At 40.9% G+C, this 14826-nt stretch overlaps 1 protein-coding gene and 1 pseudogene across 1 annotated transcript in view; one reads left to right on the top strand and one right to left on the bottom strand.

Moving 5' to 3' along the window:
* LOC101343820 (zinc finger protein 234-like) overlaps positions 1 to 13775 on the bottom strand; it is a 28193-nt gene extending 14418 nt beyond the window's left edge. The window contains exons 1-3 of the mRNA XM_023742724.1: positions 13566 to 13775; positions 5590 to 5667; positions 367 to 493 (exon numbers count right to left, since the gene is read on the bottom strand). Coding sequence (XP_023598492.1) covers positions 367 to 493; positions 5590 to 5604 — 142 coding nt within the window. The 5' untranslated portion in view covers positions 5605 to 5667; positions 13566 to 13775. The remainder of the gene's footprint in view (positions 1 to 366; positions 494 to 5589; positions 5668 to 13565) is intronic.
* LOC111822840 (60S ribosomal protein L13 pseudogene) lies at positions 10067 to 12038 on the top strand (annotated as a pseudogene).
* Positions 13776 to 14826: the final 1051 nt, after the last annotated feature.

Genomic DNA, 14826 nt, shown 5'->3' with positions numbered 1-14826 from the left:
ACCAGGAATCATGGCCTAGCCAAATTGATACACACATTTTTTGGGGGACGTAATTCAAACCACGACAGAACCCTATCACGCAGTTCTACTCTGTCCTACAAGGCCGCTATGAGTCGAAATTGACTTGATGACAACTGGTTTGGTTTTAGTTGGAATTGCCATGTATCATGTTTAAAGGGTTGGAGGTCTGTGAACATTAAAACTAACCTTTGTAAAATAACCCTGATATTTTCCACTGGGTTTTATTTCATAAAAAAATTGTTGGTAGGAGAGTCAGTTCCCCAAACTCAGGTGACCATTCCAAGACCATTCAAATCTTTGAAAATCTGAGGAGATAAAGATAGTACAGAGAGAGGCTGTCCTTACCCACTGACACCAGGTTCCTGAAGTTCTCAACCATCACATCTTGGTACAGCTTCTTCTGGGCAGAGTTCAGCAGCCCAAGCTCCTCCTCAGTGAAGACCACAGCCACGTCCTTGAATGTCACTGATTCCTACAACATCAAGCACAAGTATACCCAGTCTTGGAACTATCACTCACTTGAAAAGGTTGGGAGGACAGGCGAAGTTTTTCCAGATTTCCAGGTACATGAGTCAATGTATAGATTTCCCAGCCCTTCTCCTTCTACGCTGCCACTGCCATACACTGATTTTCCTTAGCTTCACCCAAAGTGCCTCAGGGAACAAGATTCTTGGGTTTTTAAAGTCGTCTTCAGAGTAAACTCCTAGAACTCTAAATGCTGCATGCTGGGACATACATGGTTTCCTTTTTCATTCATACTGCCAACTGCCTCAGAAAAGATGGTCTATTTTCAATAGAATTAGATAGCAACACCCATCCTCCTATCATACACACTGACTCTGGTAGCATTTTTCGTTAATTTTGCCAAACTAATAAGCTTTTGGTACCCTATTTTGGACAGGTATGTAGTACATCCTCTCAACTCTCACGGAATACATCACATCCATGAATTCGAACATTTAATGCACTGAGTCTTTCCTACAATGCCTCAGTGCACATTACAGTGATCTGTCCCTTACTAGCCAGGTGACCTTGGACAAGTTCTCCTACATATCTTAGTCTCCTGTTTATATAACAGTTCGACAGTTTGTGCAATACAAGTTTCCTTCAAGGATACACAAGGAAACACATATACATATATGTACACATACAGATATACACACATATCACTTGGAACACTGTGTAAAACAGAACTAAGTGCTTAGTGAACATTATTACTATTATCATCATACTTGTTATATATTTAAACCCAGTTCATGGCTGCACACTACTCCAGGTGTGAAACAAAGAATTTGGTTGGCCTTTGTCACTGGGAAGTGGTCTCTAAACACTCGCAATTTAAATGGTATTGGAGTGTCTTTATTATTCCTGATGGTCCCCCCGAACCACACCTGGTAGTTTAGGCTAATGCGATGACTCAGGATGGGGGCTGGCCTCATGAGAAAGACCACCATGTGATCAGAGGTTTGGAGCTTGACTCAGATGATACCAGCCCAAATTCTGGCACACGAAGGTACTTTGATTTTGAGTTCAATCATGTGGCCTTGATTCAATCAATCATGCCTATGTAATAAACTCCCAATAAACATTCTGGACACCAAACACAGGTGAGCTTCCCTGGTTGACAATATTCTTAATATTGTTACACACTGATGTGGCAGGCATGTGAACTGTCCATGAGGACAAGGGAACCTTCCAGACTAGGACATGTCCTGACCTTACCCTATGCCTCTCTCCCTTTGGCTGGGTTTGCTTTAGAACTTTTTGCTATAACAGAACTGTTGTTAAAAGTATAGTCTATCTTCAGTTTTGTAAGATATTTTAACAAATTAGTGAACCCAACAGAGTAGTGAGAACCTCTGAATTTGTAGTTAGCTGGTCAAAAGTGAGGCTGTTGCCAAGTTTTCAGTAAGTGTCTTAAGGAAGAGCAGTCTTGCGGAGGACTGGCCTTAACCTGTGTAGTTTGGCTTAATTCCAGGAGGCTGGTGTCAGACATCATTTCCACCACAGAACTGATGATCTATATTTATCATTTCTAAAAAATGAAAAATATCATTTTATGTAGATCTTACTCTCTGTCAGAAGAACGAACAAACCTGTCTTGGCAGAAGTACAGCCATAATGCTCCTTAGGAACAAGGATCCGAGCCTATGTCTCACATGCTTTAGACATGTTATCAGGAGAGATTAGGCCCTGGAGAAGGACATCATGCTTGGAAAAGTAGAGGGCCAGAGAAAAAGAGCAAGACCCTCAACAAGATGCACTGAAACAGTGGCTGCAACAGTGGGCACAAGCATAACAACGATTGTGAGGACAGCACAGGACCAGGCAGTGTTTCTTTCTGTTGTGCACGGGGGCACTAGGAGACAGAACCGACTCGACGGCACCTAACAACAACTCTCGGATTATTTAAGAGAAATTTCAAACGAAAATGAAAATATCAAAAAATCAGCACATTTAAAATTGTTATCATATAATTCCAGATTTTCTTCCTTCTTCACTTATCTTTCAATAAAGTATAAGTATCCCTGACTCTACATAAGATGCCAAAGCAAGTTAAAAAATTTTAAAATATTTTTGATAATCTGATAAGGAAAGACAATTCATTTTTAAAATTCAGATTTATTCAGTTATAAATGAATACCATGATGTTTTCATATATTCATCAGCCATCTCTATTTCTCCTTTTGAACTTGTCTATTCATGTCCTTTGCCTATATTCCCACTGATATTTTTATTTACACTATGATCCTGTAATAGCTCTACAATAAATTTGTATTTTTTTCTGGCATATATATTGTAAATATTTCTACCCCAAGCTGTTATTTTTTCTGGTACATTGTATAATGTTTTTTCCCCCATGGAAAAATTTAAAAATTTTATACGACAACCAGGCTAATCATTGGGCTTGTCTGGATGGAGCTCTGAGCACGTTAGTGTACTTGAAGAGGTGGACATCAGAAGAAAAGAGGTGCACAGTGAGGAGGAGCCAGGGGAGGCGCAGCGTCACCTGTGGAAATTATCACTCAGGACGCCACTCTAGGCACCCACACTACTTGATGCAGGTCCCTACAAGTTGAGCTCTTTCTGATTCCTCGTCTCTCTCTTTCACTGAGCAGAATGCCTAACTCCCCTGACCCTTGGTTTCCCATGGGAATCTCAGCAGGTTTCTCATATTTCACATGTTTACAAAGAAGAAGACACCAAGTACCTCCTGACTGAGCTGCTCTGAGAAGTAAATGCAGTGACAGAATGCAAATGCCTGGCAAATCTTCTAGTATTATCCTGGAATGTTTTAAACTAAGGTTATGTAGTACTTGGAGAAAATGAAATAAAACATGAAGGAAAAAAAATAGATTAGTAAATAAAACACACATAAGGAATGACTCTGGCATGGGAAAGCAAAATCCAGGCCTTCCTAAGTGATAACATCCAACAATATTTGTGTGAAGCAGCAGATAGGCCCTGTTGCACTCTGCCATATTTGAACAGTCTATCTACCTGTAAAACTGGCATGGGGGCAGTGTCCAACCTCCTCTAACTTCACAAGGAATAAGGAGAACCAAGACCAACAGCCCAAGGCTGATTCCTATGAGGCAGGGGTCAGACACGCGTCCTCTCTCTGCCATCTTTACCAATTCTGACACCAGACACCAACCTTCTCTCCCATGGCACTCTCTACTTCCCTGCTGGGTTCGATAATTCATTGTAATTGCCACACAGATCTCACAGACAATCTTCACAATTATGGGGTTTATTAGGGAAGTAACAGTTATAATTCAGGTTCAGGAACACTCAGGATACAGTTCTTCCATCAGGCCAGCCTCTTCCCAGCCGTGCTCGCAGGCATACCTCTCCCTAGCCCTCTGCCTAAAAGCACGCCGCTTTCTCACTCCACGTGTCGGGAAGCCCACTGAGAAGTCTCTCCTGCCTCTGCTTCTCACTGTCTTTAGGGTTACACCTTGCTCTCTCTCTCTCTCTCTCTCTCTCTCTCTCTGTCTCTTGGTTCCAGAAGCTTCTCAGTGCAGGGATCCCAGGCCCAAACGACACAATCTCCACTCTTGGCTGTTCTTCCTTGGTAGTGGTGGGATCCTCTCTCTCCCACCTCTGGGGTGACTCATTTCAAACCCAGTGGGATAGAAAAACTGACCAATCCCATTGGTGGGCCACAATTACCCTATCACGGTACTGCCCAATCACTTGGGTGGGAGTTACAGGCCATGGCGAGAAAGGCACACAAAAGCAATCCATTGTACCACACTACTAAACAGCCAATGTGCCATATGAAAAAGTACTTTTGACATGTGGTACAGTGGCTGAAGAAAAGGAGAATTTGCTCAGAATTGAGTTTTAGGGAAAAATATTTTAAACAAGAACAATTTCATTGTAGTCTTATTTAAAACAATCAAATTCTGGCCATCAGGATACAACTATTGGTCTCTACTCATCTGAAGCAAACGAGAAAGAAGGAAACCAAAGACTCAAAAAAGAAACTAGTCTATAGGACTAATAGTCTACACAAACCACAGTCTCATCTACCCTGAGACCAGAACTAGATGGTACCCGGATACCACTACTGACCCTTCTGTTAAGGGCCACAACAGATGAACTCTGATAAAATGGAAGAAAAATGTAAAACAAAAACTCAAATTCATTAAATTAAAAAAAAAAACAAAAAAAAACAGACTTACTGGACTGGAAGACTCCCAAGACTATTGCCCTGAGATACTCTTTAAAGCCAGCAGCAAAACTAGCCAATGTCACCGTTCAGCTAAATAACAGACTGACTCACAAAATAAACAATATTACCCATGAGTACTGTGCTCCTTTAAAAAAAAAATTATCTACATGGCATCGAACTATAAACAATTACTTTAAAACAAAGATGAGAATGTAAGGCAACAGGAAAACTAGATTAATGGAAACAGAACAAACAGAACACAAATATTGAGAATATTCACAGATAAAGAATGTAACCAATTTCACTGAAAAATTTGTATAGAAATTGGTGAATGGAAACCTAAATTGTTCTGTAAACCTTCACAGAAAACAACAAAATATTAAAAAAAAAAAAAAAAAAGAATTCCTAAGCCACTTAAATGTCCAAAGTATCAAGTAGTTAAAAATACAAAGGTGCAACAATTCAACTGGAAAACAAAGTAACCACAAAAAATGATTGTTTCATAACAGTAAGTGAAAAATGGACAGTTTAAAATTAGATGTATATAATGAACACAAATAATTTCTAAAAGTACAGGTGGAAAAGGATATGAAAAAATACAAACAGCTAATTACTGAGTAATGGAGTACTAAGCTGTGAGAACTGCTCATTCTTATTCCTCCTTTTCCTCTTATTTTTGAGAAAAAAAGATGAAATAATAGAAAAACTAAACAAACAAACAAACAAATACAAAGTAAACCAAAGACAAACAAAGCAAACACCTGGGAAACAATAGGTTCACAAATGTCTACTGTTCTCCTTGAGTTTTCACAAGAAAAAGAAAACCAAGTGTTCAATTGGAGTAGCGGGAAGGAGTTTTAACAGCAAAAAGGTTAAGTCCCACTCACCTGGAACGTGCTCATTTTTCTTCCTACTTCTGGCGATGTACAGAGTCCTGAGATTCGCAGAGTCTTGGGAACGCCAAACTAGGGAAGGAGAAGAAAGACATAAAAGTGGCCAGGGATGTCACTCACCTTCGGGGCCTCTTATTATGAATTAGGCAAGAGGCCCCTTCGTCTGGGTGGCTGCAGCTGCACACAGCCTGATGTGCAAAGCATGACACGGACACCAGATGCCCTTGACTCCTTTCAGTCCGGGTTCAGTGAACACTCTGCACAGCTACACACAGTGGGCTTCTCACCAGTGTTGCGTTGTGGCCTCCAAGGTAGCAACTGTGATTCTGGTACCACAGCATTTCAGACACTATAACATACTGAGTAAGAGTTAGCTCTGGGATCAATATATATGTGGGTTCAAATACTGGTATGACTTCTCACTAGCTGTGTCATCTCACACAAATTAATAACAACTCTTTCCCTCAATTCTGTCACCAGTAAAACAGTCTCCACTGATGGGATTATTGCAAGATGGAAAACTCTTGGAACTCTATCAGGGTTCTTATTTCACTGCAGCTATGGAAGAGCACATGATATTCTGTAGTAGGCAATTATCCTTATAGATTTAACTTCTACCAAAGGAACATGGTCAGATACGTGGACTTCTGATGTGACTGCTGCTGACTGAAGGTCCCATGTCTCCTCTGAAAATCTGTTAAATGGGCTTGACTATGTTCCCTAATAAATTGTTGCCTTAACAATAACATTTAAATTGGCGTAGACAATTATTTTCCAAAAGGTGTGAAAACAAGTCAATTTCTATCGTTAAGCAAAAAATTCCTAAAAAGGCCTTTTTATCAACAAGGAAAGGTGCAAAAACAATTGCTGGCAAATCTTATAATATCCCTGAATGTTTTCAACTAAATGTATGCATTTCTTTGCTAAAACTAATTGAAACATGGAGGAATAAAAGAGATCAACATGAGTGGAGAAAAATAAAACACGTTAGTTTTTATTAAAAAACACAAGATCATGGGAAAAAAGTTTCATGAAGCCACTCTGGAAAACATTTTGGCAGCTTCTCAAAAAGGTAAACAGGAAACCACCACTCAATCTAGCAATTCCCTGCCTAGGTATCTAACCAGGAGAATGAAAACACATTCTCCTTAAAGACTTGTCCATCTGAAGACTCGCATGCATATGCTGATAGCAGCATTAATCATAAAAGTCCAAAACTGAAAACAAAAGTGGGTTCTGAGTACATATTGATATAAAATTTACATTTGAATGAATAAATAGGGGAGAAGAAGTTGGTCTTTACAGTAGAATGCCAATAAATGTATCTCCCCAAAATTAATTATCTAAAAAAGGTAACAATAACTTTTCAGTAGAGAATTCTGACAGAACTGAAATCATCACCTTAGCCAAGTGAACAAAGTTGAGATCACCAATACTGGGAGAAACCCAGATTATTGGCCTCTGGGCATGTTGCACCGAAAGGACTCCTCACTACTTCTGTGGTATCACTGCCAATAAGGCGTCATCTGAACTGAAACATGAAAAATATCAGATAAATCCCAAATGAAGGCCTTTCTCTAAAATACTTGCCCATACTTTCCAAAAACAAGAACAAAAATGACAAAGAAAAACTAAAGAATCATTCTAGATGAAAGGAAAGTACAGAAGCATGACAACTAAAGGTAATGCATAGATTCGACCCTGAACTGGGAGGAAAACCTTTATAGAAGACTTATTTTGCGACAAGAGAACAAATTTAAATATGGACTGTGGATTAGATAACATCTATTAGATAACAATATTAAGAGATAAGTATTAACTACTTTTATCTAGTTTAACATTTAAAAACATCTAGTATTTTATGATATGACAAACTGGTGGTTTAACGATAGAATTCCTGCCTTCCACACTGAAGACTGGGGTTTGATTTCCAGGAAATGCACCTCACGCACAACCACCACCCTATGATGCTGAACAAGTTTCAGGGGATCTTCCAGATTAAGACTGAGTAAACTGAAAGATCTGGCGATCTACTTCTGAAAATCTGCCAATGAAAACCCTGTGGATCACTACAGAACACTGTCAGATCCACAAGCAATCAAGGGAATGGCACAGGACCAGGCAGTGTTTCATTCCACTGTGCATGGGGTCACTATGACTTGGGGCCAACTCTGAGGCAGGTAACAATATATTATGCTAAAATCCTGTAACCAGCCCTTAACTGTCCCTTACAAAGCCATTCCATGATATCCTGCTGTGTGTGGGCTTTCTTGCTGCAGCAAGCTAGGAAGTCAGTCTTTGACTACAAGTGGCGATGTTTCCGTACCAGTGGGCCTTGAAGGGGGTGCCTCTGCCCAGAGGCAAGGAACCTACACGCATAATCCAGAGAGCAGGGCCAACAACCAGAGATGAGGGCGGGGTCATTGCCCAGATGATTTAGGAAGAACAGAGGATTATTAGTAAGCCCTGAGAGCTACCATAATTTGATCTGCTGGGTTTTGGACTTGCTTGGTTCCAATTAGCCCTTCTTTCTCTTCTATTTCTCCCATTTGTAATCAAAATGTCTAACTTGTGCCTGTTCCACCATTGTACTCTAGAATAACTTGTACTCTAGAATAACTTGTATTCTAGATTTCAAAGGTTCACAGATAAAGAGGAATTTTGCTCCAGGATGGAATATGCCTAAAGTGTCACTCATGTTTGATTTAGATAGTTCAAAAGATGAAATTTTTGATTGACAATTGATTTAAGATTTTTGGGATAATGTGATAGGGTGATTGTGTTTTCCATGCGGGAAAGACATGAATTTTTGGGGTGTTATGAATTAATAAAATTGACTACCTCTGTGGAAAGATGATATAATAGCTCAATATCATCAGTCAAAACAAGGCCAGGGGCCCACTGCAGAATAGACCATCAATTGTTCATATTCAAGTTCAAGTTGAAGATGAAGAAAATTAAAACAAGTCCACGAGAGCCAATATACGACCTTGAGCATATCCCATCTGAATTTGGAGACCACCTAAAGAACAGATTTGACACACTGAACACTAATGATCAAAGAGTAGACGAGTGGTGGGATAATGTCAAGAACATCATACACGAAGAAAGCAGAAAGTCATTAAAGAGACAGGAAAGAAAGAGAAGACCAAAACAGATGTCAAAAGAAACTGAAACTTGCTCTTGAAAGTAGAGCGGCTAAAGCAGTTGGAAGAAATGATGAAGTAAAAGGGTGAAGAGAAGATTTCAAAGGGCGGCTCGAGAAGACAAAGTTAAGTATTATAATGAAATGTGCAAAGACATGGAGTTAGATAACCAAAAGGGAAGAACATGCCTGGCATTTCTCAAGCTGAAAAAACTGAAAAAATTCAAGTCTTGAGTTGCAATTTTGAAGGATTCTGTGGGGGAAAATACTGAACGACGCAGAAAGCATCAAAAGAAGATGGAAAGAATACACAGAGTCACTACACCGAAAAGTGCAAGCTGCACTGAAGGCATTGGTGCAAAACAAGGCTCCAGGAATTGACAGAATAACAACTGAGATGTTTCAACAATCGGATGCAGTGCTGGAAGTGCTGACTCATCTATGCCAAGAAATATGAGAGACAGCTGTCTGGCCAAACAACTGGAAGAGATCCATATTGGTGCCCATTCCAAAAAAAAGTCATCTAACAGAATGTGCAAGTTATCAAACAGTATCATTAATATTACACACAAGTAAAATTTTGCTAAAGACAATACAAAAACGGCTGCAGCAATACATCAACAGGGAACTGTGAGAAAGTCAAGCAGATTCAGAAGAGGCTGTGGAATGAAGGATATCATTGCTGATGTCAGATGGATATTGTCTGAAAGTAGAGAACACCAGAAAGATGTTTACCTTGTTGTAGTGACTATGCAAAAGTATTCCACTGTGTGGATCTAACAAATTATGGGTAGCTTTGCAAAGAATGGGAATTCCAGAACAATTGTGTTAATGAGGAACCTGTACATAGGCCAAGAGGTAGTCATTCAAACAGAACAAGGGGATACTGCATGGTTTAAAGTCAGGAAAGGTGTGTGTCAAGGTTGTATCCTTTCACCATACTTACTCAATCTGTACGCTGAACACATAATCCGAGAAGCTGGAATATACGAATAAGAACATGGCATCAGGATTGGACAAAGACTCATAACAACCTGTAATATGCAGATGACACAATCTTGCTTGCTGAAAGTGACGAGGACTTGAAGCACTTACTAATGAAGATCAAAGACTACAGCCTTCAGTATGGATTACACTTCAACATAAAGAAAACAAAAATCCTCAAAACTGGACCAATAAGCAACATCATGATAAATGGAGAAAATACTGAAGTTGTAAAGGGTTTCATTTTACTTGGATCCACAATCAGTGCTCATGGAAATAGCAGTCAAGAAGTCAAACGATGTATATTGCACTGGGCAAATCTGATGCAAAAGACCTCTTTAAAGTACTGAAAAGCAAAGATGTTACTTTGAAGACTAAGGTGTGCCTAACCCACGCCAAGCCATGGTATCTCCAATCGCCTTATATGCATGTAAAAGGTGGACAATAAATTAGCAAGATGGAAGAAGAGCTGATGCCTTTGAATTATGGTGCTGCTGAAGGACCAGACAGTGTTTCATTCTGTTGTACATATAGTGGCTCTGAGGTGGAACCGACATGACGGCACCTAACAAAATCTTTATATTCTGGAGTTACAGGTAATTAAAAAATTTTTTCTGTGCTTATATCTGTATTTTCTGAATTCTCCACTATCACGTTCTATAAGAATACAAAATAGACTTTCTGCTAGGCCATCCCGCTTCCAGTAGGGCCTTAGACAGCCATGGTGCCCACCCAGAATGGCATGATCCTGAAGCCCAACTTCCAGAAGGACGAGCAGTGGCATATAACCACATAGTTCAACCAGCCAGCATGGAAGATCCGCAGACACAATGCCCAGAAAAGCCTGCACCATCACCTCACTCCTTGCATCCTGACCTATCCGCCCATAGTGCGGTGCCACACAGTGCAGTGTCTGGGGCTTCAGCTTGAAAGAGCTAAAGGTGGCCAGCATCCATAGGAAGGTGGCCCTGACCATTGAGATCTCTGTGGATCCAAGTAGGGGGAACAAGTCCATGGAGTCCCTGCAGGCCAACTTGCAGCAGCTGAAGGAGTACTGCTCCAAGCTCATTCTCTTTCCCCTCAGAAGCCATCAGTCCCCGCAAAAAGGGAGACTGGGAACTCAAATTGCCCACTCAGCTCATGTGACGGTGATGCACATATGGAATGTCTATAAGAAGGAGAAATTCTGGGTCACCATGCAGGCACGAGGAATAATGGCGTCTGCCAGTCTCCGCGTGGCCTGCGCCAATGATTAGCTCTTCAGCGATTCATGCTAAGAGGGTCATGGAGGGTGTAGAGTGGGATGTGGAAGAAAAAGTAAACCTCTGTCAGGGGCCTTTCATAAAAAAGAAGCAAAGCCTCTCAGAAAAAGAAAACAAAACAAAACAATCCTTGGAATCAAACGGAATGAGACTGATTTTTAAAAGTCATAGAAATATTCAAGCCCATTAGCCTTGCTTTGAAGGTACAATCGATTTGATTCCAGACAGTTCTCTGTGGCTCACAGAGAATATATTCCAGAGATAATGAACTGGGCTCTGGTCTCAGACTGCTGAGGTTCCAAACCCAGCTCCGCCTCCTACTAGTTGGGTGAGTATGGTAAATAACTCATCTTTGAAATAGGGGAAAGAGCACTGCCACTTCACAGAGCCAAGGTGTGGAATCATGTAGTGTTAAAAATAACCAAAACTCAAAGAAATGGAAACACAAGGTTTACTGTGAGCATTATTCTATATGCATATAGAGAGATCATTATGATTTCAGAAAAAGCAAATGGTTGAAAGTCAGTTACAAAGAAGCTTATAAAGAGAAGAGGGGGGAGAATACTAGAACACTGACAACTGGCTAATCTCAGCATAACCAACTGAACCCTGACCTCCTTTTTTACTGAGATCAAATGATATCAGGTGACAAGGTGGATGCAGGCCTTCCACCCACCTTCAGCTAGGCCTTTTGAAATTCAAAGTTAGTTTAAGTCAGGCTTCTGGATAGAAAAGACCAGCAACTCTGGGTAAAAGAAAAGTCAGAATGAAGCCTGGTTGGGCATTTCGTTATCGTCAATGTTTGGTTTCATGCGTAAGAAAGCCTTAATATCAAATAAGACGAATGTTATTAATATTTCTCTTTGACAGCACTAATTTGCATAAAAGCCTTAGAATGAAACTTAGCAACTAAATCTTAACCCATGCTAGAGTGCATGTCACACACTCTACAATTCATGTGAAAATCTCTGTGGAAGAAGAACCGCAAGTCCTCCTCACCTGGGGCTCTCCTGCCAGTAGCTAAGGAGTCACTGCCTCCACCTCCCTGCAGTCCTGTTGGAGAAGTGGGGGCTGGTTAAAAAAAGGAGGCTGTGAATTACAATGACTGCATCACTGTCCCCTACACACCACAGTTCGTTCTCCTCACTCTGACCAGCTGGAAGCAACCCCCTCCTTCCTAAGGAAAGAAGTCAGAGGGGATCCAGGAAGATCCCACTTGCTGCAGTACTCAGAGACAAGGGCCAGGACTACTGCAGCTGGAGCTCTGACTGCATCCCTGATTCAAAGTGTTACAACAATAAAGAACAAAGAAATGAAAACATACAGAGTTCCTTCCAGCAGTTAATCTCTATGCATACAGGAAGACCTCTCTGTTTAGGAAAAATACGGGGGCCCAATGAGGGGCAGTTACATTGAGGTTTCTTTTTTTAATTGTAGTTAAAATATACATATAAAAATATTTGCAATACACCAGCCTCCACATTAACAATTCATTGTAACTGATTATAGTTTTTGCAATGAAGTTTTTAAAGAGAAGAGGAGGAAGTACAACAGAAATCCTTGGCTTATCTGAACCAGATTGTTTGAACAACGCCCCCTTTCTGAGAACAGATGGCAGCAGGATACTAAGTGGTCTCTGGCCTGGCCAATCCCCTATTCGTTTGCACAATTCCTCAAACACAGTCTGGAGGTTTTAAAATAATAAAGCACCTCAACTACTCAGGAAACTTCAAAGGCCTAGCATTGTCCTCTCAGGAAACAAGGGCAAAGGCTAAATTACTTTCTGGTGAACTTCAATTCTTTGGACAAACTTCAAGCGAAGTTTTGGTTAACATATGTCTTATCACAGAGAGGTCTGTGAAGGACGACTTAATCACTGTGTCCATCTGGGCCTCAGTTTCCTAATCATTAACCAGGACCTTAGAGGAGCGCTTCTCAGGAAATTAAATACTAATACTAAAAACCAGAAGGCCGCCATGAGTTGGAATCAACTCTTCCGCGGCGATGGGTTTTCTGTGGGTAACAACGAGATATCAACACTCACCACGAGCGAGGAATTGTTTTAATACTTTTATTGATGCTACCTCTTTGAATTCTCAAAACAATTCTATTATGAAAGTACTTGTTGTTTACTGTCGAGTCGCTTACGTCTCATAGCGACCCTATAGACACAGAACTGCCCCATAGGGTTTTCTAGGCTGTAATCTTTACGGGAACAGATACGTAACTGAGTCTTTTTTCCCGAGGAGCGGCTGGTGGGTTTGAACTGCCTACCTTTCCGTTAGTAGCCGAGCGTTTAACATTGCGCCACCAGGACCCCTTCACGAAACTACTAATATCCCCTTTTTACAAAATCGTACCGGAGACAGAGGGAAGTAACTCGCCCAATGCTGTACCGGGAGGAACTGGCAGCGCGGGGGCAAGGTGGAGGAAAGCCGACTGGGTAGCTGAGAGCGCAGGAGATCACAAATAAGGCCAGGCACGACCCCAGCCCGTCCCCAACCCGGGGACACGAGAATTGCCCCAAATAGAAAAATCTCCGCGATGGGAACGCAAACCGCCGCCCCCACCTTTCAAACCTGTATTTGCGCCGCGACTTCTTTCAACTAAATCTAAGTTCTGGTCGTTGCAGGTCCCAAAAGCAGGTCCAGAAAGTTTGGAATGGTCTCAAGACGCAGGAGCACTACCCACACGCGGAAAAACATGGCAGGAACCTCCCACTCCTGCAGCGGAAGGGCCGTAACTGCACACAGCTTCTGGACTACATTTCCCAGAATTCGGCAAAAGGGCCTGCCTGAGCGGAAGTGACCGGGAATCAAGGAGAATGCCCGTCTCAGGAAATCAGCAGATGACCGAGAGGAGGAGGGTAATGATTAGCGGAGAGCGCTGGTTGCTCAGTGGTTAAGAGTACTGGCTGCTAAGCCGCTCTTCAGAACACTGTGGGGTGGTTCTACTCTGTCCTATAGACTCGCTGTGAGGTGGTATTGACTTCTAGCAATGGGTTTTAATAATTAGGGAGCCCTGGGGAAGCAGTGGTTAAGCGCTCAGAGAAAGACCTGCGATCTGTCACATGAGGTCGCTAGGAGTGGAAAGTCGACTGGACGGAACACAACAATAATGGTTAGTATAATTTGACAGTATGAGGCTAAAGTTTAAAGAATGGTATGGGAGAGGCAATGAGGAGCAAGGAAGGTAACAACTCCCTTTGATACCACTAGTTTGGCAGGAAAAACAACCACTATTTGTGATCGCCAAAGGGGAAGCACTGACCTCATCGAAAAGCTATCTTCCCCACTTCGAAGGAGAAGACACCAAATTTCAGAGAAATTAATAAATTATACAACATCTCTAAGCAAACATAACTGCTGAAGACATTGGCATTGGTGTCATTCTTGAACCCAAAAGCCTATGATTTGATGCGAGAACACTGAAGAGAATTCTGCAGGTGAGGAATGATGTTTTAGTGCTAATATTTTTTTTACCTTCCTATTTTTTGGCTAAAATATCTGCATTGCATTTAGTAATTACAATATATGTACTTACATATAAGTTGAATTACAAATATTATCAAGCAAGATAAGAAAAATTCCTTAAATATTACTTGAAGTTGACCAGATGCTTTTTCTCTCCAAGAAATGCACATCTTCCATCTACATATTTCTTTCCAAAAATGAAATCATATAAAAATCTTATGTCGTGTGTCTATTTTTCTAAACTCAATATAATCATGATATTTTCCAATGTCAATCACAAAAAATCTGGTTTCTCCCAATTGGTGACTGCATAGTGCTGCATTGAACAGATTGAAAATGAAAATAATGAAAAAAGTAGTCTGTGACA

Source organism: Trichechus manatus, unplaced genomic scaffold (assembly GCF_000243295.1).
Source record: "Trichechus manatus latirostris isolate Lorelei unplaced genomic scaffold, TriManLat1.0 scaffold00216, whole genome shotgun sequence".
Classification (NCBI taxonomy): Eukaryota; Metazoa; Chordata; class Mammalia; order Sirenia; family Trichechidae; genus Trichechus; species Trichechus manatus.
This window is presented reverse-complemented; position numbering and strand designations above follow the sequence as displayed.